Below are 16724 nucleotides of genomic sequence, written 5' to 3' on the forward strand. Positions count from 1 at the left end.
TTTTATTATTTGACAATATTGAGGTGATTAGTTTGCTCTGTGTGACACCCATTAATAACAAAGCCTCACAAAGATTTAGCATTAAAAACTGTTCATATAACACCTACAATCTGAAACCCATTGTGTTATATTTGCCTTGTGACATTATAAATCAACAATAAATGCTGGAGAAGCTTAAAGAGTATTGGAAATAATGATAGAGTGACAAAGTTTAAACAAATTTTTTAAATGTTTCATTTAGCAAAGTAGTTCCCTCCACTAAACATCATGACCTTTTTCCTAATCTGAACAATTGTAGATTAAGACAGATTTTATTTGCATGTACAGAGATGTAAATATAAATCTGTTCTCTTCTTAAATTTTGCATCTTTACTCTGCTGTTACAATCATACTTGTAGTTACAGATTGCATCACGTTAAATACACGCTCTGGTAAAGATATGTTTATTTTAGTAAAACTAAAGTACAATTTGGTGAATACAAAATTTTGCTAAGAAATGACTGTATTTAAAAATGCAAAATTGAATTCATCCATCCATTTTCTTACACCCCTGTCCCTAGTGGGGTCGGGAGGTGCTGGTGTCTAACTTCAGCTAATGTTCCGGGCGAGAGGCGGGGTTCACCCTGGACAGGTCGACAGTCTGTCGCAGGGCAACACAGAGACAGACAGGACACACAACCATGCACACACACATAGGGAGAATTTAGAAAGACCAATTAACCTAACAGTCATGTTTTTGGACTGTGGGAGGAAGCCAGAGTACCCAGAGAGAACCCACCATGCACAGGGAGAACATGCAAACTCCATGCAGAAAGACCCCGGACCGGGAATCGAACCCAGGACCTTCTTGCTGCAAGGCAATAGTGCTACCAACTGTGCAGCCCTATTCTCCAAAACTGAATTAACTTTTCATTTTATTAATTAAAAACAAACAAACATGACATTAGTTAACAATGTGAATTGTGGAATCATCGGCCTATATCTGTAACTTATCATTTACAACAAGATCATTTCCCCATCAAATGAAAATCACTAAATTTACTGCACTATCTAATGCTGGGAACAAACATCTTTTCATTAATTGCAGTCCACATCTGTCACTATCATTACTTTCTCAGTTCTTTAAAATCCCAGAAAACTTTTCACCTGAAGACTCAGTGCCTTTAACACAACACATTAACAGATATAGTGTTAGAGAGAACCAATCCACAAGAACAGCACTAATGCACATAACTGAAGACGTTTAAACAGGTAGATTGCTTTTGTTTCATATCAGATCAATTTGTTTGTTTGTTGTTATTACAGAGAATATAAAATGAACACTGATCACTTTAAAGTTTATTCATGCGCAATCTCACACATAAATTCAACAGGTGTGTTTAAGCTTTGATCCGTTATAAAGACCTGTATCTGTAGCTTATCATCTCTGGGTTGTTCTGTTTCTCAAATACACTTGTAAGATGTAATCTACAACGTGAGTACTATTTTTGCTAATCAGTGTTTATCTTCTCAGTTAGTTTTTACTATCAAAAACATTGAAACTGTTTTTGGACACTTTCTTTTCTAAGCTGCTATTGTTTTCATATTTGACACCTTTTGCATCTTTCTCACTATCATCATCACCTCTAGTTAATGTGAAACACATTATTATCCATGTCAAAACATGTAAAAGATGCTGCAGGCATGAGAATATTTTCAGTAAGAAATAGCTTTTTGAGATATTTGCTTGGATATCATCCTACTTATGAACTTGTTTAGCAAGGGTTTTCCCAGATTGCAAATTCTGCCAAATGTAAAAGTCTTAGTCTCACCACTAAACATGTGTAAATGGATGATTTATAAGATACTGCTGGCAGAAGAAATCTGTGTGTGCAACGGGAGAGACAGAAGGTAAAGATAATAAAGTGCAAAAACCATGTATAATTGTGGCATATTGTTGTTATCATTTAAGTCACTGCAGCTTATGTCTGTACACATGCTGGGCAGTATGTTCCGTCAGTTCTGGTTTTCATGTTGCCTTATCAGTGCTTTATAATTGCAGCACAGTTTTGTAATAGTTCTTATAGAAACAATGCAGATTTAAAAGATGTCAGAAACCACCATTGTTCATGTCATAAGGACTGCCATTTAAAAGGTTAAGTGGCACTTAAAGCAGGTATAAAAGAAAGAAAAACTGTTTTTTGATCAAATAAAATGTGATTTCCAACTTTTGAATCAAACCCCATCCTTTTAGCTCTTTTTCTGACATATTCCTTCATTAAATTAATCTGTTTTTCACATAATTTATTGTTCTTGAGATCATCTTTAATCTAGGATTGAAGGGAAAAGCAGCTGAGTTAATTGTGCTCAGGTCTGCAAACTCTTTATGTTCTCATGTTTACCGTATGTGTTCTTGGACTCTACAAGTGTTGGCAACTGTGGTAAAGATGTCTTTTTTACAAAGCCATAAAGTAAATAGTTGCTATGGATACATTGTTACACGAAGATACAACCCTGTGCAATAGTTCTCTACTATATATGCATGGTGGTATCATAAACGTGGGTCTTTGTCCAAATTTGTTTGGTACAGTTCCTGTTGTTTACATTATTTTATTGCTTTTACTGTTGTTCTGGACAGGTTTTGGCAGGTAGAAATCTATTAAAAACCCACATCTGACCTAATTTAGTCACATTCTACACTCTGATTTCTCCTGTATTGAATGGAGACTAAAAATATAGATCTTCTTTGTCACATTATATTTATATACCACAGGGAAACATGGAAATCACAGATTGCTAAATAACAGTTTCCAGGCACCATAGTCAAGTTAAACTTCCAAGATCATTGGGCAAATTGTGTTTCAAATATAATTTTTGTCTAAATTTGGCAGTGCTGATATTGCTTGTATAAAATGTGGATAGTTTGTGTACTTTGAGGTGACCTTTAATTAAATTTTTCTTCATGTCATTCTTATGCCTTTTAAAAAATAGCAAATCTGTTGTGTGTTGTGTTTGAACTGCAGACTCCCATTCAAAACATATATAATGTATAAAATTATTGTCAGTCAATTTAAATTCGATTTTTCAAAAATTTTTAGTGTGAGGTGATGTGAATGTAATAAAAAGATACATTTTTTAAATTTCCTAAGCAAATGTACAAGCAGTGCCACTAACTGCAGACCACAATTAATCAGGTCAGATCAATTGTATTAATGTAATGCACACAAAACAAACAATTTATGGGTAAATTATATTGATGGCATTTAAATTATTTGTTTTTCTGAGTGCAGACTTTAATGAGTGATGAACAAGAAGACATTAGACTAAAATAAAAAACAAAACATTTACTGCTCAGATATCTGAACACATATTTAGAAAATCAGTTCGATACATTTTAAGATGATTTTTCCAAGGAATTTTCTTACATGGTAAGAATGAGAGCTACAGTAAGAGTTTCTGGTAAATTTGTGTCTCTCTGTAGGAGTGGACTGAGCAGCTGCCTTATCAGGCAGAGCGTTAGCAGCCGTGGGCAGCTTTTACTGGAGGGTTTTCTGCATTCAGAGGTGACTTGCTGGTCCCTCCTCCACTGGTTTCTACTTTGGTATGCACTGATGTAGGCCAGCAATGTCTATTTTCTAGCAGTCATTTTGTAGGTGTACTTTTGGAACTGGGCCATCCACATGCATCATCTAAATCTCAAGCATCACGTCACCCTCTCTGGGCCCTCACCATTGTCTTCAATCAGACCAAAAACTCCTTAGTAACAAAGACATTAATATGTCCTGGTTCAGCAGTGGTGAGGAGCTTATTCTGCGTCACTCAGTCAGGACAAGTAGTTTCCTGATAGCTGGCTGTAATGAAGCATTTCAGAGGGGATGTAAGTGACATACATAGTTTAATATAACCTTCATTCTCTTAAACTGTACACATGCACCTTTGATTGAGCAGTTATGCATACCAATACGTTTTGATGACATAATTTCACATTCTTTTGTTTCTTTGGTGACCTCTATGTGTTGAGAGTATTTATTGTGGGGTGCTCATATTATCACAAGCCCATAAAAATCAGTTTTTAAATTTTCTGCTGTTAAATTATGATTACATTATTTTACTTTTGACTGAGGTAAGCTTTTTCAATTGAATTATGTGTTATGTCATTACTGAGTTATGCTCAAAATCATGCAGCCAAAATGTTTTTGGATGTAGGATTTCAGTTATTTAAGGTCTTTTTCAGTATGTTCTTCTATAGCATGTGATTTTGTTCAATAATAACAGTTCTGCTCTTTCAGCACATTACAGCTGTGCCTTCACATGTTTAAGACATTTGTATTTTTAAACTCAAATTATTTACTAATTATTTTAGGAAAGAACAGAAAATATATAAAAACATTTTTTATCAGTTTTTTCTTTCAAACTGACCTGCTTAGACTTTACTTTATCTTTTAAAACATAATTGCCCCAGATATAATTTTGCCCCATTTATGTAACCATTTTTAGTTTTAATAGAAGAGATGGTACTAAAGGTCTTGTAAAAAGCAGTGAGAGCAGAAAAAAAATAATTTTCTATCCATACTTACTTGCAAAAATGTTTTCTTTAATAAAAGGAAAAACAGCTGCTATGGGAAGCCAGAAAAGCAGCTATGTATAATTTGAAAGTCAGCAACATTTGCGCTCAGAAAAGCTGCCATTTGAAAAAATACATTTTAAACTTATATTTTAAGTTTCAAATTTCAAAGTTAAACTTTCTCACCTGACCTCAAATTTCACCATGAAGGCTTTGGACTGGTAACATTTACTGTTTTAAACTTTTCATATGTAATTTTTCCATTTTGCTTTTACTATAAAAATGTACTCCTTGGTTTCAGTACGTTTTGCTGTTTTTCATATTTGACTGTACATGTGTCTTCTTAGGAGAAAATATCAACAAATAACACAAAGGTTAACCATATCAGTAATTCTTATTACAAAAGTCACTGAAGAAAACTTCCAGGGAAAATAAAATATTCTAGAATAAAAGAATTTAACTCTATTCAATGTTTTATGTGGAAAGGTTCTATTTTGATAGGTTGCAATTTTAATCTGTCACCTCAAGGGGAAACTGTTACTCTGAAGCCTTTGCTTCCATTACGTTCCAACTTAAAATTTGTTTCTATTTTCTAATTTTGTATTAAAAGATACAGAATCAGTAAGAAATAAAAGACTCCTTATTATTTTCACGTATGACTGTGGATTTATATTATTTTCATTTTGTTTTATAATTCACAGTTTTGATATTCATTTGAATTGGCTTAATATCCAATAAACTCCATAGTCTGGACGTAAAATGAGGTAAAATAGCTGAAGAAGATTAAATGTCTAATAAGTAGATATAAGCTTGTAATGTATAAATGTGTATTAGACGTCTACATATTCAAAATCTTTACTATATTTCACTGAATTTATGTGACAAAATAGAGCCTAATTTTGTAGAAGAGAGAAAGGTACATGTCTTTTGTATTTTTATTTTGAAAATGGAGATCTGTCTATTATAAGCCCATTTTAACTTAAGAAAAGGTTTTACATGTGTTGGACATGTCTAATGTTAAATGACATTAGAGTAAGGAGAAAGCTATTGTTGAAAGAAAGTCATAGTGTGATAGCTGCTTCATGTTGGATAGAGAGACAAAGTCAGCGTTGATGGGAAGTTGCATACAGATAAATAGGGAGCTAGAAGAAAATCTGTTAGAGGCTGTTATGTCAACAGATCCAATATCTGTGTCATTCCTTAGACACAGGAAGTAAAGGACGCGTGCAAACCGTGAATTTAACAAAATATCTTTATCTGTAAAAAAAAAAAAAAAAAAGCAAATACAAAAACGACGATAAATCAATTTTATAATTCTCTCCCCCCCCAAAAATATATACAGCCTACACGGTCAAAAACTGTACTATATAATCCGTCTGTGTCTCAGCAATCCGTCAATAGTTTTACGAATACAATATACGACCCGAAGGGAAGTGAGCCTTTCAAAATAAAACAAAGTTTCACAATTAAAATGGCCTGAACAAATATCAATCTTCTTGACTAAATATAAGATAAAAAACAAAAAAAAAAATACAAATAACTTAAATATTTCCTATTTTTGGTTCTAACAGAGGCTGTTAGACACCAAGACTATACTGTGGTGGCATCATCAGAATCCTGTATAAATTTTAACCAACATTACATATTTATATTTAAAACGTCTGTGCATTGTGAGCAAAGTGGAACTGAAGTTAAATTCCTTGTTTGTGTGCACAAACATGGTCAATAAAGCTGATTCTGATGACAATGTGGATAAGTCTACACATCATTTAGTTGAAAGTTGGAATATTTATCAGTTTACTGTTAAAACTGAGAAATAAAAATACTTTTAAGTAATTATTCCATTCTATTTTCAGAAACAGCATATTTTCTTCAGCACTATAAAATTGGGCCTCACAGTGTTTTTAATGGTATATTTGTCAGGATGCCTGGTTCCTTTCTGGGTTCCTTTTCTCTGATTAGATCTTTTCTTAGTGTTTCTGGTTTATCATGTTTATTTCTTATGTCTAGTTATTCCTTCTTTCTCTAGTTTAATTGTTTCTTGGGTCTAGTTATTCTTTAGTATTAGCTTCATTTTGTAGAACCTTGTATTCTCTCCCCCCTTTCCCTTCACACCTGTAATCAGTTAGCCAGTCAGTTAATCTTTTTGCTTGATCACACTGATGACTTCATATCACTCCTGTTCTGGCTGTTTTTATCAATCTGTGTGCTACACAATTGAGTTTTGAATTCTTTGAGTTGTTTTGATGTGTTAATAACCTTCCTCCACCCTGTCTGCTTCATCTGTTCTCTCCTTCACGGTCTCTAAGGTCAGCTGTCCAGCTGCTCTCGGCTGTTCCTAGAGACGAAGCTGAAGCTTTTCAGTTTCGGCCCTTAAGTTATGAAACGGGTTCTCTCTACAGGCTCTTTCAATGCCTTCTATTAAATATTCTCTTAAATCTAGCATGAGTTGTTTGTTCTTTTGTGTGAGTTGTGCTGTCAACCAGTGTTTTATGTCTGTTTTCACTTATTTAGAATTTTTTAAATTCTCATAATTAAAAACTATTTAGTGAACAATTTGTTCTATTTAAATGTTGCATGGATTTGGATCACTTTCCTAACCGTGTTTGTCCTTAACAGGGGAAGTTGGTGAAGTACTTCAGCCGCCAGCTGTCCTGCAAGTGCAAAGTGGCCTTAGAAGAGCGCAGTGCAGAGCTGGAAGACTTCCCTCGCCTTGACCACTGGTTCCGCATTGTCAACTTAAGGAAGGAGGTCGCAGAGGTGATGTGTAGTTCTTTGTTGTTTCATTTCTCCCCACTGGAAATGTTGTTATAATAGAGAAACCAATAATACAGAACCATGATAAAAAAAGAACCATGAGTTTTGCGTTTCCTCGCAGGCTCAACCAACTTTTCAGGTTTGGGTCACAGAAGGAACATAGAACACGTCTTTATGATCCATTTCTGGCACTTTACAAATCTTGTTGTTGGTGTGTAAAGGTGCTGTTTTTGTCATTTCTGTACATTGTGGTAAACACCAATGGTACTGTGTATCGGTTGTGTGCATGCTTTTCAGGAGATGAATGCAGGTGAGGTTAATTTAGAAGGCCTTCTGGAGATGAGTGAGGAGCAGGTGTGTGAGCTGTTGCAGAAGTTTGGTGCCAACGAAGAAGAATGTGCCCGACTTAACGCTTCCCTCTCCTGCCTCAGAAAGGCTCACCAACTTGGTAAGAGACCACTCTGCTGACACAGAGATGTAAATCTCTTATAATATAATGTTCTCTTTACAACAGCTACATGGATTTTTAATCTCCTTTTTTCCTTAATCTCAAATATTCTTTGAGCTAAAAAGCAGAGTAGATTGAAATTAATTTTTCCCCCCAGCTTTTGTAAAGAAGCTTCACACTTTTACTATTCTTGTACTATATTGTGATACCCTGTTACATAGGTATCATCAAAAACTTGTAAAAGTTCTGACTGGCAAATTTAAGCAGCCATGTAACCCTAAGTAAAAATAAAAATAAAAATTGTGCTGATTTAATATGTTACAAATCCATTTTGTTTTAAACAAAATAAAAAAATGGAAGTCTGGGTTACTAGGAAATATATCTAATAACAATGAAAAATGTTTACAGTGATCCAGATTCAAATGTTTAGATGGGGAAAGAAGTATTGTCATTTCACGTCTTGATTGCAGCCAGATTGTAAGTGAAGCAGCAAGATGTAAAAAACAAAGAAAAAGAAAAAGAAAACAGGCAGAGCAAAACCAAAAGACTAGCATAATTACACAATGCTCAAACAGCTTGTTCAACTGATCAAAAGTTTAATATCATGGACCAAAAGCTGCAATTTTAAACTTTTTAGTCCTACTATCTATTTTTTTCAAATTGGCTCTAGTGGCATTTATTTGATAGTGAATTGACAAGAAAGTGGGTAATCAGAGAAGGGGGAAGACATGCGGCAAAGGCCAGGAACCGAACTTGCGACAGCCGCTTTGAGAAAGAAGATCTCCATATGTGGGTTGTGCTTAACCCCTATTCTCTAATGTTTCTAATGTGGAACCAAATTTACTACGAGGTATTGACTTTTTAGTAAACTTTATTGGCTAAGTAACAGCAGCTTTGAGTTTAAATGAAGATTAAAATAACTTCTCCACAAAATTTTCTTTCTTGCTCATGATTATTTATTTAGCTATTTGAAGATCTTTTTTAAAATCTGATTATTGTCCAGCAAATTCCTTATTCTCAAGGTTTTGATCAGGAGAATATGTATGTAAACAGAGCTTCAGAGAAGAATTTTCAAATACACTGCTCAAAAAAATAAAGGGAACACTTAAACAACACAATATAACTCCAAGTAAATCAAACTTCTGTGAAATCAAACTGTCCACTTAGGAAGCAACACTGATTGACAATCAATTTCACCTGCTGTTGTGCAAATGGAACTTTGTACAGAACAAAGTATTCAATGAGAATATTTCTTTCATTCAGATCTAGGATGTGTTATTTGAGTGTTCCCTTTATTTTTTTGAGCAGTATATTTCAGTTAAGAGACTTTGAGATTTTTCCGAAAGTTTCATAAATGCATTACCTTTGCTCCCCACCAGATGGCTTTAAAAGACCGTAAATTGCTTGTCAAGCAACCGAGACTTGCAATAACAAACATTAACTAGAAGGGGGCAGTAGAGCATCACTGAAACTGAACTGTGTTGGTGGGTTGAATAACTTCTTTTCTCTCTGATCCATCTGTCCTTTCACATAGAATTCAAATTAAGATGCAAGTTTTTGTCCTTCAGCTTTCCATTAATCACTCTGTTACAGAGTATTTCATTAAATCAGTTTTAACATAACTGTAGATACCACAGACATAATACTGCCTGTGGTTGTTGGTTCTCAGTTGGAAAATATTTAAACCGTCATTTAAGGAGCTTGTTCTCTGCGTCATCCAACTTTCTGACACTTTTAGTTCAGCGAAACAGAAGCGGATGCATTTTCTAAGAAATCTGCTGATGATATCTAAGAAAAATTTTAAAGAGATGGGAAATTGTGTTGCCCTATTTACAACATTTCAAAAATCAGAAATAAATATAACCCCCGTTACTGGGTCAAACTTTATATTTGAGCAATTTCTTAAAAAACTGGCAGGGTGCTGCTTGTGATTAGAGTGCAAGAGATATTTGAAAAACAAAAACCTGACTTTCCTTTTTCATCTGTCAAAAGCAAAATTGTAAATCAGAGAGGAAGTAACACAAACAGGGAGGCAGTAATAATGAATTTTCCCCACACAGAATATCAGCTACATGCCACTGAATATTTTACACAACCAATACAGCATTTACTTTAGTCATAGTTGTAGGGAGGCCATTCAGTTATAACAACAGATAAATGTAATTCCCACCTCAATAGCCTGTTGATCTCAAAACGTCAAGAGTAAAATGGGTTCAGACTCAGTCTAAAAATTGTTCAAATGTTTGGAAGAAACGGCATAAGCATAAGTTCTCCCAAAATAAATGTAGTTCTCCTGCCAACAGAAGAAATTTAACTGAAACAGCCACAATGTGCTGTGATATTGGGAAAATATTAGAATTTTAATTTCAGTTTGTTGCATTTTATTTTATTTTGACAACTATCAACCTCAATAGATTGAGGATTAAAAATAAAACCTAGAGCTCTTCTTAAAGATGAGTTGCAGCAAAGCCCACGCATAATTTGAGTGTTTTTCTCCCTGAAGAAGCTTTATCATGTAGCAGAGATGCTAATGTATTGGCTAGTATGTTGTAAGTCCTGACTCTTTGTGACTGAAACACTTTGATGTCAGTGGGATGGCTCTGGTCTTCCCTGCTGACTTTGAGTTGTCTGTTCTGATCTCATCTCATGTCATGCTGGAATTTTTGATTTAAGTTCTTTATTATTCACTGTAAACCAAAAAGTTTTAAGAGGGATTTTCAGAAAAGAAAACAGAAGAAAATGCATTTGATTAAAATGCAGCCAAAAGTGTAATTCTGTCTAATTTAACTGGAGCACAAAAAACTTTAATTGTATCATATAGCACATCTTAACCTATTGACTCCTGATGTCATTGAAGAAAAATCTATGAAGTCCTTCACAACTTTTGGCAGAACTGGTAAGTAATAAAAGTCTAAAAATAAAAACAACATAAAATTGAGTGAATCTTCATCAGTGGAGATTGAGCATCTGCATAGATCAACATGAGGTTAAGCAATATTACTGGGTGATTGGTTCAATGTTTGTTTAGAGGCTGCACATAAGTGTGCTATATAGTTTACACCAGATATTTAGCTAACAGGATAAAAAGACACAACATTTTTTTATTTACCGTTATTAAATTAACTTTTACTTTATACGTCAGTTTTCCACCATAATATTGAGAAAGGAGATTGATTCTGTGCCCCAAGTTGAGCATATTTTGGTGTGAAATGTGCATGTCAACCAGAGTAAAAGCAAAATACCTTGCAGGGCAGAGTGTCCTTATCCACAAACAAATCATGTATGAATAAGTCAAAATGAATAATATTTACCAACACTAGCTGAAAGGCCACTCAGGAAGGAAGATGAGCAGATCTAACAGGAACTAGACAAAGTTTGAGCAAACTCTTGTGAGAAGTTGAAGAAAGATTACCCCCAATGCAATTTGATGCAAGCTGAAAAGAATTATCTCATTATTCTGGGATTCAAAAAACACTAATGTTTTTTGTTTTATCTTAATCTACCTGAAACAGGAGATTTTGAGTCTAATTTAGTCAGAGAGTGAGAGAAAACTTAGTCAATGAGTTTTAAAAAAAAATAAATAATTTTTTTTTAAACTTCATTGGACTCATTAAAAAAAAACAAAAAAACATTGTATGTAAATATCCGGTTATAAATTACTGTACATGTCATATTTTTGTGAAAACGTAACAAATAATTTTGACAACCAGGTGAACAAATTACTTACACTAAACAACCAAATATGGAGAAAGGCAATGCTGCAATGTGCAGCACATCTTTCTATAGCAATGAAATGTGAGGCAGGTATATAAGACTGTGAAGGAGTCTTAGGGGTGTATTGATAAGTTTCTCAATTTTTATTTGGTGTGTTTTCAACATTGAATGTAGACAATTTGGAGACTGGAATCTCTGAATTACCACGTGGTTTGTTATGTTACTTCAATAAAAACTCATTTTAATCTGTTGGTTTTGGTGCATTGTTACCAGGGCTGCCACTAAGTTTGGAGGTTGCTGTAATTTCTTTAGTTTGCCAGCAGCAGTTCAGATGATAACTTATTTTATAATTTATTACTGTTCTCTTTAAAGTCATTTCTTCAAAGCAAATTTAAACTTCTCATGCATTGTCATTGGTAATGTTATAGTATAGAATTATTCCTCCGCATAGTTTAACTTTGACAATAAAGTCCACATTAGATTATTTCTCATTTGACAATCAAAGTTTACTTTGGAAGAGTGAGCTGTCATTTTATTCCTGTATTTGTCTTTTTCCTGTAGTTTACTTTTATTACCTTTTCTGCCTTTCCTTGTCATTTGTGTCTTCACTCTTCCTTTTCTTTCTTTCTGCTCTCCAACGACATGGTCTGACCAAACAGAGCCACTAATGGGCTCTCTAACAGGGTGGGCTTTACTTGAAATGTGCGAATGCACAACAGCAGAGAGGTGGGAGCCACTTTTCAGCTGAGAGAAATAGGGGGCTCTCTGCGGTGGTCCTCGTATTCTCATCCAAATGGAGATGCGTCTTAGCTCCCAAACACAGTTGCATTTGCACATCGGCGTGTTCACACGTGTGGATGGAACAGAGATTTGCAAGTTTCCATCTTTCAGTGAGAATAAAAATTAAATGAAAGAATCCCATCCACATAAAAAGGAGTGGAGGATGCATTTTTTTAAAAAAAAGCAATGTTTAAAACAGAAATACACATATTCAAGCATTTTGAATGAAAAGCGAGCAGGATTTACAAATAACTGCTGACGCTTTTGCTTTTTAATACATATTTTCCTTAAGGTTATGATTCATTTGAATCATAAAAATTGGCAGACCAGAACATTGTCGACTGCTATATGTATTTTATCCATCTGCTAAAAAAGCAAAATAAGTGACTATGTTGCTTTTTAGTGAAATAATAGAGGATGGAAACTGATGCAAAAAAAAAAAAACTACAAGCTCTTCTGAGTTACAATAAGGATGAGTCATACAATTTGGAGGCAGCCAGGCCAATTCTTTGTGCTGCATTATGTACACATTGTCAAGTCTACCCCTGGAGACAAATCTACACACAAAAATACTCTCAGACAAACATACATGAGTAGTTTCTAGAATATTTGTGCCTTCTGTTGATCAAGGTTAGCGTTGATCTTTTCTTAGCACAGCAGCTCTCTTCTGTGTTTGCTCTGTAATCTTGGATCATTGAAAGTAATGTGTTGTATGCATACACACACCTACTTTGCTACAAATGCCATCACCAAGAAAAGAAAAAGAAGAGAAATAAATACATACAGAGGAACAGAGTACAAGACGAAACGAAGATGTAAGGAGGTAACTCAAAGGGGCGATGAGATGTAGAATCAACGCAAGAAATAAGTGATGACAATAGCAGGTAAGGAAGACTCGCATCGTCTTGTTGAGAAGAAAAAGCCCAGATAGAGTAGAGAAGGCAAATGACTGAAAGAAGCAATTGACCGAACCACTAACAACTGTCTTCCTGAGCACCCAGGTGGTCTCTATTGACTGTTAGCTAATTAGCAGGCCCCAACTTTGAGTCCCAGTGATTACACTGCGAGAACATTCAACAAACCGATCCACTCAAAAGAGTGGAGATTAAAAAGGGACACTGAATTTATTGAACACAGCCCTTGCCCTTTTCACTAAATCCTGTTTACAATGGCAGCCAGAAGGACCAGTCACTGTGGCATTTCACTGCCATTTAGCCAAAAGAAGCAACATATCTGGAGGTAATTAGTCCAATTATGAGGCTGTTATCAGCTTTTACCAATGCCTCGGCTGCAAGTTAAATTAGTACCGATTATGATGATGGGATGTGCTTTATGCATTAATGATGGCAGAGCAAAAAAAGAAAAAAAAAACTAAATGGTTCAGGTGCATCCTTTGGAGCTAAATGTGATGTGGACATGTTGGTTTAGGTAAGATAAAAAAAAAATTGGGAATTTCTTTTTATGAAATTTTAAGCAAAGAAATTATGGGGTTGCCCAAAAAGGAGGGAATAAAGTATTTAGTTAAAGCATCAAATTGTCAATTTAAAATCTACTTTCTGTGAGTTGGAATTTTTAATCTGTAACTCAGCAATTAATTTGGGTTAATTAATGGATTGAGTTAGTGTGTAATTAATTAGAATGTGTGTTAGTGGACGTCTAGTTACAACATAAGCAAAACGTATCAAACAGACTGCATAGTGTGGGTTGAGTAGGTCAGGGATAACAGCATTCTGCTGATCAGGCAGTGAAAACAATAAAAATAAAAACTAGGCATCAGAATACCAATTAGGTCTATAATCAAAAACTGAAAAAAAGCTTCCCAATTAATCTACCATAACACAAGATACAACAACAGCAAAATCAAAAGAGGCATAAATCAGCGGTTGAAACTCCAGTCTCTGAGAGTTACCACCTTTCAAGTTTTAGGTTTATCCCTTCAACAAGTCTGAATGCAATGACTGGTTCGGAGTGACATCTCCTGAGGTTTATGACTAGTGAGGCACTGATTCTGATTTGCTTTCAATGCATAGAAGAAGAGCATCTGTTGCCAATGCATCGTTCAGTCAGTGCAACACAATGCCAACAGTGTTGAGGCACTGGTGGCAGTAATATATAGTGATGACAGGTGTACTCCTTTATCAACAATAATGTCTGCCCAACTTGCATCTGTGCATTCTCAGTGTGCTTGCAGGTGTAAATAATTAATCTTGTTATGACAGAGATGGACAGTTAGCAGAGAAAGCAGTGGTGTAGTTCTTTCCTACAGATTTTACTCTAAGCTTTTTAAACTGTTGAGTCTGCATCTTCATCCAACCAACATCACAGCATCACTAAGTGCACTAGCATTGAGAACCTAAACAAATAGAAATCCCTAAAACATTGTACTGTAGCAAAAAAGCAAAAAAACAAACTTTTCCTTGTGCAACAGAGATCATTGCAAATTATCATTATGAAAGTATTGTTATTAAAACTACTAAGCTGAAAATGCACCAACATATCTAATGATGACACATATTATTATACAAATGGCCTTCATGACTGGATATTGCTCGTGTATCACACCGTCATCCTGTTTTTGTAGAAGCTGAACCTTTTAAATGGTGGAGCATATTTTCTTATCATTTTGTGGAGTCCATTTGAAACACTCACGATGTTTCAAAAAAAACATTAGAGAATAGCAGGGTAGACTATAGTCCTGGTATTATTAATATCAGCTCTCTGAAGTTCTAATAAATTCTGAAGTATAGATATGTTCTTTTAAGATCAAAGCTTTGCAAAGATGAAACTTCTGAAATGTACTTTTGAAAATGACTAACAAGTTAGATTGCAGTTCTCAAAGGGGTTGTGCTTGGTATGCCTTCTTCCTTTCATTTATCATCAAACTGTTTTTAGTTAGCCACAGTCCTTTGCTCAGGTGAAACTATGTGACAGAATAAATTCACAAGCCCTGACAGTATTTTCCTGAGGCAGTTGCTAAGATACTAATGTTCTCCATGAATTGACTCATTATGTGAGGCAACAGTTTCACGAGGTAGAGTCAAGCTCTCTGCTTCCCTTGCAGAGAAATTTCGCCTGGGTATCATCTAACGAGAACTGTCAGAAGTACCAGTAAAGAGAGGCAGCAGCATGCAAGACTATAATTACCAAAGGGAAGCTCATAACTCAAATCAAAGGTGATCGGTCAACATTCCCAGAAACAACTTAATTTTGAAAGGCACCACACTAATTGGCACCTCGTACGTCAGTCATTAAACACCTTTCAACCAGCCCACATGCAATCATCTTCCTGCTGCCTCCCATCTGTGATGTCAGCTACAGTTTTGTGAACTTTTTTATTGGAGTCGATTAATGTTCATGTGGCATCAAGTTGAACTGTTACATCTCCGAGTGGCCTGACACGGATATATCTTTGCTAAGAAAGAAGCCACAATTCTCTGTATCTCTGGATGAGCACTCTATCAGGCCCTCATCTTTTCTCTCCATCTTTAACGTTTATAAAGCGTTTTTCAGGGGTGATATCGGGTTCAAACACAAGTGCGTTCCTCAGGTGGTCACACTGATGGCACAGTGGCTAAAGTGCTTTGACTCAAGAGATTCCGACTAATTTCTAGAGTGTAAATGTAAAATGTGTTAGCAGGTTGTCAAGAATTAGTTACTGTTGTGTACTTACATCCAGATCACTGTGACTTATTTTTTTAAAGATCATGTCAAATAAAGAAAAATATCGTGCAGATATTATGTGCCATGCAGTGCCTGAACCAACAGGTTTCCATGACAACTAGACCAGCGACAGGTTCCCTGATAAGTTGTCAGCGAGAGACAAGAAACTAACCACTTGTACTGTCTGTTTCACTGACATTGGGTTAAAATTTCATCACAGGCTTTGACAGGTGGCATGTTGCCAGCACCGAGTTAGATTTCTGTGAGTTTGGGGTGTTTGAATCTCTCGGAAAAAGTTATATTTGCTGAATTGCATTATATGAATAAATATTTGAAAAGAAACCAGATTTTTGTAGATTGGATATGGTACAACTAAATTGGATTGTTTTTTGTGCAAACAAAGAAATTCTATTTTAAACAAACTGGCTCTGTATTATTACAAACTAAAATTTACTTCACAAAACTTTCTGGAGAAGTTAATGTTGCAAATATAAAAGGTGAAATAAACTATTTGCATGATTTATTTAAAACAATAAGAAATGAAAACAGTTCTTTATAAGTAGGACTTTTACTGTTTTTCTTCTTTCCTCTCACAGCTCATCGCTTCTCTTAAACTCATCTTTATAACATTAAAGAACACAAAAAAGGCTGGTGGCATTTTTACCCCAAGTTTTCCAACTCATGTGGGAATAGTTCACTGCAGATATTTCCAGTGGTTCATCTGTTGGTACAGAAAATATGTTTGAAGTTTTATGTTTTTGATGTTTACATTTCCTTAGAGACAATGCCGTGGGAGCAGAAATAATGACACAAAAACACTTG

General features: G+C 35.0%; 1 protein-coding gene across 3 annotated transcripts in view; it reads left to right on the forward strand.

The window, feature by feature from the left end:
• ksr2 (kinase suppressor of ras 2) overlaps positions 1 to 16724 on the forward strand; it is a 109256-nt gene that overhangs the window by 8518 nt on the left and 84014 nt on the right. For all 3 annotated transcript variants that reach the window (XM_028034388.1, XM_028034387.1, XM_028034389.1), the window contains exons 2-3: positions 7163 to 7303; positions 7598 to 7748. In XM_028034388.1, coding sequence (XP_027890189.1) covers positions 7163 to 7303; positions 7598 to 7748 — 292 coding nt within the window. The remainder of the gene's footprint in view (positions 1 to 7162; positions 7304 to 7597; positions 7749 to 16724) is intronic.

Source organism: Xiphophorus couchianus, chromosome 12, assembly GCF_001444195.1.
Source record: "Xiphophorus couchianus chromosome 12, X_couchianus-1.0, whole genome shotgun sequence".
NCBI classification, from domain to species: domain Eukaryota; kingdom Metazoa; phylum Chordata; class Actinopteri; order Cyprinodontiformes; family Poeciliidae; genus Xiphophorus; species Xiphophorus couchianus.